At 40.5% G+C, this 7826-nt stretch overlaps 1 protein-coding gene across 1 annotated transcript in view; it reads left to right on the top strand.

Moving 5' to 3' along the window:
* The window catches only part of LOC102211948 (low-density lipoprotein receptor-like), a gene marked incomplete at its 3' end in the record, with an annotated part of 8668 nt that extends 844 nt beyond the window's left edge, over positions 1-7824 (top strand). Inside the window, exons 3-19 of the mRNA XM_005729336.1 lie at positions 139-384; positions 828-941; positions 1048-1167; positions 1426-1551; positions 1979-2182; positions 2308-2476; positions 2680-2848; positions 4235-4457; positions 4668-4787; positions 4950-5168; positions 5340-5648; positions 5920-6144; positions 6252-6380; positions 6468-6716; positions 6868-7098; positions 7203-7451; positions 7541-7824. Coding sequence (XP_005729393.1) covers positions 139-384; positions 828-941; positions 1048-1167; positions 1426-1551; positions 1979-2182; positions 2308-2476; positions 2680-2848; positions 4235-4457; positions 4668-4787; positions 4950-5168; positions 5340-5648; positions 5920-6144; positions 6252-6380; positions 6468-6716; positions 6868-7098; positions 7203-7451; positions 7541-7824 — 3386 coding nt within the window. The remainder of the gene's footprint in view (positions 1-138; positions 385-827; positions 942-1047; positions 1168-1425; positions 1552-1978; positions 2183-2307; positions 2477-2679; positions 2849-4234; positions 4458-4667; positions 4788-4949; positions 5169-5339; positions 5649-5919; positions 6145-6251; positions 6381-6467; positions 6717-6867; positions 7099-7202; positions 7452-7540) is intronic.
* Positions 7825-7826: the final 2 nt, after the last annotated feature.

The following is a 7826-nucleotide window of genomic DNA, read 5'->3' as shown; positions in this document are numbered from 1 at the left end:
TGATGTTGAACAAAACAACTTTTAAATGAAGCACAAAAGGCAAAGGACATTTTTTTCTCCCCTGAGCTGCAAGTATAGGTTGTTGGTTCAGGGGTAAATAAATGGAACCTTTTAATGTTTTTGTTTTCTTTCCTTCAGGACTCCGAGGCTCTGATTGTCCGCCAGGTCAGTTTCCTTGTGTGGACTCTGTTGGCTGTGTTAAAGCGTCGGCCCGCTGCGATGGACAAAAGCAGTGTCCCACTGGCTCCGATGAGGAGAACTGTCCAGTCACAGAGGGCTGCCTGGACTCTGACTGGACATGTCAAAATCACATCTGCATCCCTAAAGAGCTGAGGTGCAATGGAATAGATGACTGCATGGACAACTCTGATGAAAAGGACTGTGGTGAGGAAAATGCCCTAACAAGAAACTAAATGTCATTCTGTGTATTTGTGACACTTTCTAAACAAAACTACCAAAAGTCACATTTTTCCATTACAGATCCAGCTATGCTGTAACAATTCTTTAAATATTTTGGATTTTTATCATCCACTAAGACATATATATATATAGACTCATTTGTTCTGAGATATATATATATATATATTAATTAAAGTTAAATGGGGACATAATCATGTTAAATGTACTGAAATACAAATCAAGGCTATCAGCAGAGGTAAATCCAGATGACCAGAGGTAAAATGGCAGATTTTTGGATGGAATCAAAAACGTTTGAGTTAAAGTGTGAATATACCTTTTCATGCACTGATGCATCATGCAACTAAAAATGAACATTTAAATCTTTATCCTGATTCTTAAAAAGGTTAATGTATATATTTTTCTCCCAGATTTGTGCAGTGAGGGCAGCATACGGTGTCCTGAGGGGACATGTCTATCTGCTGACGAGCAGTGCGATGGCACGTTTCACTGTTCTGATGAAAGCGATGAGCCCATAACCTGCGGTACGCTTGATGCAACTCATTATCACAAAAAACACTAATATACAATGGTTTTTGTCTATTAAGTCGTCTTCTGTGACGCTGATGCTTAAAATTCCGCCTCCTGCAGGGCGTGCCTGCGTTATGGACAATGGTGGATGTAGCCATGTGTGCACTGACGAACCTAGGGGAGTTCTGTGTTCTTGTCCTGCTGGATATAAGCTGTCTCCTAATGGAACAGACTGTGAAGGTGTGTGGGACAAGATGATGACAGTTTACCTTCAATACTAGGTTTTATAGCAGAAACCAAAAGAATGCTAAATTAAAGAAAGAATAAAGGTTTTGAAGTACGAGGTGTCCGTGTCCTTCTAAAGGAGCAGATGATTCTTTAATCCCTGATCCTGTTTTCATGCAACTCCAGGAGTAATTGATATCTGCGACTTTGTAATTTTCCAGATACATTTTTTTAAATGCATGCTGGCACATGTTTACTCTTAATTTCTTACAGATTTGGATGAATGTGCTCCACCTTTCGACCCCTGTGCTCATCACTGCAGTAACACCATCGGTTCTTACTATTGCTACTGCAGAGAGGGATTCAAACTAAATGAAAACTCAACATGTGTGGCTTCAGGTGAAGTGAAAGTGTTTTTCCTGTTTATAAAATTGACGCTACATTCTGTCAATATAATGTTCCACCAATTTGTTTGGTACCAACTTGAGTCAAGGACTTTGCTAGGACAAAGCTAATGGGTGTAAGGCCTTTGTTATGCTGTCAGAATCCGTTCTGGATTTGGTTTCGTCCTCTTAAACGATCAACACCAACATCAAAGTGCACTTATGATGTCTGATTAATGATATGCTAATAGGTGACTTTGATGTCGGTAAGGTGGTGACAAAAGCTATAAACTCTGTTTGATCAAGGACAAAGAGCAGTTAGGTAATCAAAGACTTTTCCTGTAGATGCAAATTTATCAAGTGAGGCCTTGATGATTAAATGAATCACATGAATTATTGGATAAGGGTCACTAACGGTGTCCTGTATGAATCTGCATTTACAGCTAATCCTGTCCGATTGCTGCTGGTTGGGGGGACAGCTTTAGGATTATTGAATGTGAAATCTCAACAGTTTGAAATTATTCAGAGTTCAACATTTGACTCTGTGGCCTTGGCGTTTGATGTTGCGCGGGGGTGGTACTACTGGGCTGACAGCCGTGGCAACATTTACAAAAGTGATGGACAGCAAAGCTGGACAGCCTATACTGGTTGGTTTACTCTTTAATTCAAGAACGTATCCTCACATTAAATTGTTTCTTGCATATTTTTATTTTTTTCGTAGTTATATTCTACTTGCCAACCATTAATTTATTTGTTTATTGTTCTTAAACAGGGGAGCCTGGTATCAAAGGCTTAGCTTGTGACTGGCTCAGTGGGAATCTGTTCTGGACCAACAAGAAGACGGAGTCAATCTACCTGCAGAGTTCTGATGGAAAAAGTTACACTGCTCTGCTCAGCAAAAACATCAGGCCCTCAGAGCTGGTCGTTATGCCTGTAGAAAGGTCTGTATGGCTTATCTGCTACATGTGACTGAATTTTAAAGTGATCAAATTAGATATTTCATTCGGGCATAATGGTGGATAAAGGTCAACATTTTAGGGTATGTCAAATACAGGAGATGCAGTTACTATTTTACACGTTGATGAAAATCGATGATGCACTGCTTAGTGCTGCTTATTCATATTTGCTGCTTTCTGCCTCCCAGCTTGATGTTCTGGATCAATACGGGTCCAGGTGACAGAGCAACAATAGAAAAGTCTTGGATGGATGCCTCAGAAAGAAGCTCTCTGGCAGTCATCACTGCTCAGTCTGCCCACAGCCTCACTGCTGATGTAGCTGCCAGACGGCTGTACTGGATCAGTGATTTTAAGAGGGTGAGATTTGGATCAAAAGCCCAAATGTTCTCCATCACAGTTCATCACACACGGGGCCTGTTGCATAGAAACCATTTTTATTTGCTGCTTTGTTCCTGATCAGAAGTACTCAGATTTTTTTTCTCATTATTAGAAATAATTAAAATAATAAAAAAAAGAAAGTTTACATATCTGGGACTAGTTCGGTCACTCCTGGGCATGTTTTGATTTTATTTATTATAAATAAATGCAAATGCCACCCCTGTGGGATACACTTGAAATCAAAAAGCATTTACTTTACGCTCTTTAAAGTTAATAATAATCTAAAAAAGTTTGTCTGTGTGCCCTACTTTTTTTTTTTTTCTCACCACATGCCACCGTTCTTTTTACCCCAACAAGTCTTTTTATCCTGAAGCTCTCAGATATGTTTTTCTCTGTATTGCACATGTGAGATGGTAGGAGAATTTGAAAAGCGTTAACTTGGATTTTGTGAAGTAGTTCATAGTTGTTACAGGATTCAAAAGCAAGTGCAGCCCATGATTGAGTAGCTTTTAAACCTTATCAGCAACACATTTGTTTGATTTTTAGTCTCTGGCTCACTCTTCTTTACAGCATTGCTTTAATTCATTAAGGTTGTTGATGCGCAGCTCTCTTAAGGCCCCAGCACAGAATTTCAATCTAGTTGAGGTCTAGACTTTGACTGGACTGTTGCAGCCCTTTCAGCCGCCCTGTTGTAGATTTGCTGCTGTGTTTGGGATCATAGTCCTGTTACTTGTCCCATGCCTTAGCCATCCGACAGGTGGCCTCGCGTTTGACTCTAGAATATTTTGATATCCAAAGGTTTTATAGTTGACTCAACCACTGCAAGTCCCGTGGCTGCAAAACAAACCCAAACCACCTCTCCACCGCTGTGTTTGACAGTTGCTATGTGGTGTTTGTGGTGGTCCTAACTATAATGTTTAGCCATTGTAGCCAAATTTCTCCACTGTGGTCTCATCTGTCTGAAGGACATTGTTCCAGAGATCTTGTGGTTTGATTTGCATCTTTGCAAATCTGTCATGCTGAAATGACACCATGTTCTTTTTAGAAAGAAATGGCTTTCTGCTTAAAACTTTGCAAGCCATAAGAATATATTTAATTTTCCACAAGTCACTACAGAGTTGTGAAGAACAAATGCTCACGTGATTGTATTTCACTCAGCAGATATTTTACCTCTCCATCACAGATGTGTCATATTCTCACATTTTTCCTTTCTATACATCACAACAATCTCTTCTATGTAACCTGACGAGGGTGAGGGAGTCCTCATAGTTTGAGCTCTTTGCTGTTCTTAATAAAATAATGTTGGCTAAAATACTCACACTCGGTCATGATGACTTTTTTTTTTTTTTCTGTCTCCCCGTTCAGTCCATAGAGACTGTGAAGGTGGATGGGAGTGGCCGTTACTCCTACACAGGACTGTTCAGCAGGAGAGCACCGCAGAGTCTTGCTGTGTTTGAAAGTTTGTTTTATTGGGTTGGTAACAAAGGACTCTGGCAGGCTCCACAGACTCAACTGAGCCAGAGAAAATTTATATGGGAATCCACACTGCCAGTATTAGCTGTTTACCATGAGCTACAACAGCCTCAAGGTAAATCTTATGTTATTCTCAAACATGGTCGTTGATCACTTTTCCTATCTGAAGATCTGTTTTGAAATTTATATGCAATTTAAGCAGTTTTAAATTGGATACAAAACAAAGTTGAAGTTGTTAAATGTATTTAAAAGTTGTTAATAGAGCTTTCTTGGTCTTCATAGTGGATTGTGTTGCACCTAATAGTCTTCTCATTGTCTTCATCAGGTTATTCTGCATGTGTAAAAACACCCTGTCACCTCTGCCAGCTAACTAAAAGCAACCCTCTTGGATTCACCTGCTCTTGTCCAAACCTCAAATTGCTGTTGCTGGATGAGACATGTGAAAGTAGGTTTCCTAAAACTTTCTTTTCACCTTTGTTAGTGTAAAAAAAGACATAACTTTTAATTCTGGTCCAAACTTATTAAATCAGTTGTGGTTAAATAAAAATGCATTTACACTTTACAAGAAAACACAAAAGATGATCTGTAATATTATTCACTGTCACAGATCCACGGTTTCTCTATGCTACAAATACTGAAATCATCTTGTTGGAGTTGGAAGATAAAGGGTTCATTGAAAGCCAGCTTTTCACCACCAATGAGGGGATCCTCTCTTTTGAGCTTGACTGGGACAGAGACTGGCTTTACTGGGCAAACCAAACTGGCCACATTCAACGCATCAGTTTAACAGCGGCCACCGCTGAGCTGGTCCCAACACCTTTGCCAGGTTAGCACGGATTTGTTCACATATGTTGCTTATTACTGATGTGCAGTGACAAAAATCTTATTAAGAGTGGTGGTTCAACAGTTTAAAAAAAAAAATGTTAAGACTTAATTAGTTTCTACCTTAAATGGCTGTCAACATACCTTCTTTCAACTTATTTCTATTTCTTTTTAGTTTGTCTGATAAATGTGGACCAGAGGAGCGGAAGCCTTTATTGGGTGTCATGTCATCGAAACACCATCGGAACAATCACAGCTGACAGCTACTACCCAAAGCAGCTTTACTACACGACAAAGGAGATTAAAAACTTGTATCTGGACTGGCTGCGGGGTACCATCATCTGGCTAGAAGAAGATCGAATTCTCAGCATGAGCATGTTGGGAGGTGACGCTAAAGAGCTGCTGCACATAGCTGGAGGAGTGAGTGGGGGCATCGCTTTTGACCTCAGGGCTAATAGCCTGCTGTGGAACTCAAAAATGGCAGGTTAGTTTTATCGTTGGATTGGTGTGTGGAAGCTTGTTATGATCCATGGGGATAATAAATACATTTTTGGGGGGTTAGTTATATCAAAATTTCAGCTTATGAACTCAAACTTTGGAGAAAATAACTTTAAAATTTCCAAACCACACTCATTCAGATTTGTTTTGCATACTTGCAAATCTCAGGATTTGCAAACCACATAAAAATGATGAACTTGTCACCTCACAGACTTTAATGTTGCCTTTAATTAAGACTTTTTTTTTTTTTATGACAGGCTTAACAACATTAAATTTGCTGCGAGAGAGAAGCCACCAAGCTGGAAGAAGATGGAAGATTTTGGGCTCAGTTGTAGCTGCCCTCGAGCCTTTTCTCTTGTCAGTTTCAGACAACGTAATGACTCTGTGGGATCAGCGTGATGGGAGCCCCATTCAAGATGCAGCTGTGACGGGTCATGTGATCAGAGTAATCACTGCTCCCATAGATATTCAGACAGTTCAGAGTAAGATCATCTGTCACAGCAGAAACAGATTTATATAGCACTTTGACATTTTTCTGGTATGCATGATCATCTCATTAATTCCATTGCATTGTCTTTACATTCTCAAGCCTGCAGGAAACCATCGTTTTTGTGCAGACACTCATCAGTCTGCCTCTCAGAAGCTCAGCTGTGTGACGGGAAAAAGGACTGCCCGGAAGGAGATGACGAGTTTTGTCCTGGGGCTTGTCGGTCTATAGGTAAATGCCCAAGCTGACATTCTTGTTATAACTGGCGATGCAGCTCAAAAACATATTGAGACTTACTGATAGGTTTTTCGATCTCAGAGGAGTTCGAATGCCAGGACCGGAGCAGTTGCCTTTCCAGACGTCTTGTGTGTGATGGTCGGTCTGATTGTACCGATGGCTCGGATGAGGCTGATTGTCCAACTGCAGCTCCTCGTACAAGTCGGTCAAATGTGATGAAATGTCGCATAGGCTCAAAGCCATGTGAAGATGGCAAAGACTGTGTTTTATATAGTCACGTGTGTGATGGAGAGGACGACTGTGCGGATGGATCAGATGAACTGGGCTGCGGTGAGTTTCCTAAAACAAAATCAACCGTTTTTTGATTAGCGATGTGATGTTTTGGTGTACGTTTAGTTTTTGGCTTTGTAATGCATTTTATTATTTCGTTAGTATTCTTGTCACTGTGTTTAACGTATGACACCTTATTTGTCTTTTAAAGATGCCCTGCAACAGAACATGACTACCACAAGAACTAATATGGACCAATCAAACAAAACTCCAGGTCCTACCACTCTTTCTCCTCGAGCTCTCCTGGCCTGCACCAGTCCCTCTGTCCTCTGTCCTTCTTCTGCTTACCTCTGCATATCTCCAGACCAGTTCTGCAATGGACATAGTGACTGCCCTGACGGCTTTGATGAAAAGAACTGCGTAAAAAGTTGCCCCTCAAAAAGTAAGCACCAAATCAGTATTTCATTTTCTCAGTTTAAAAATATTTAGCATTTTATGTCTTCAAAAGTTTGACACTGTATGTCCTGTTTAATAATTTTATTCCAGATGACTTTCTTTGCAAAGATCATCGCGGCTGCGTATCTAAAAGCCTGGTTTGTGACGGTGAATTTCATTGCTACGACGGCTCTGATGAGGTCGACTGTTCGAGTGCAGCCACGGCTGCTCCTGGGAGAAACATTCTGAAATGCCGTTTGGGGTTCACAGTCTGCAAAGATGGGAATCAGTGTGTCCTCAATATCAGCGTCTGTGATGGAGAGAAAGACTGTCAAGATGGATCAGATGAAGAACGATGCAGTTAGTATCTATGCCAAGTTTCTTTTCAAGTTTTATATATTGCCGTTAAAATAATTTTAAATTTCTGCTTCTTGGTGTCATTTTTCTAGATGATGCAGAGAGAGATTCTACAATGCAAATAGAGAGACGGCCCTCAAATGATTCTCCTGTACTCCTCACACCGTCCATTAAACCTCACTACAAGCTACCTTGCAGCAGTCCTTCAATTCTGTGTCCAGATTCCTCTTTGTGCATTAAACCAGCACAGATATGTGATGGAAGAAAAGACTGCCATGATGGATCTGATGAGAACTGTGTGAAAGGGTGTCCTTTTGAGGACTTTCTCTGCAAGGACCGAAGGAGCTGTGTCTCCAAGAGTCTGGTCTGTGATGGACT

Source organism: Pundamilia nyererei, unplaced genomic scaffold, assembly GCF_000239375.1.
Source record: "Pundamilia nyererei isolate P.nyererei 1_Seehausen unplaced genomic scaffold, PunNye1.0 scaffold00032, whole genome shotgun sequence".
NCBI lineage: Eukaryota > Metazoa > Chordata > Actinopteri > Cichliformes > Cichlidae > Pundamilia > Pundamilia nyererei.
This window is presented reverse-complemented; position numbering and strand designations above follow the sequence as displayed.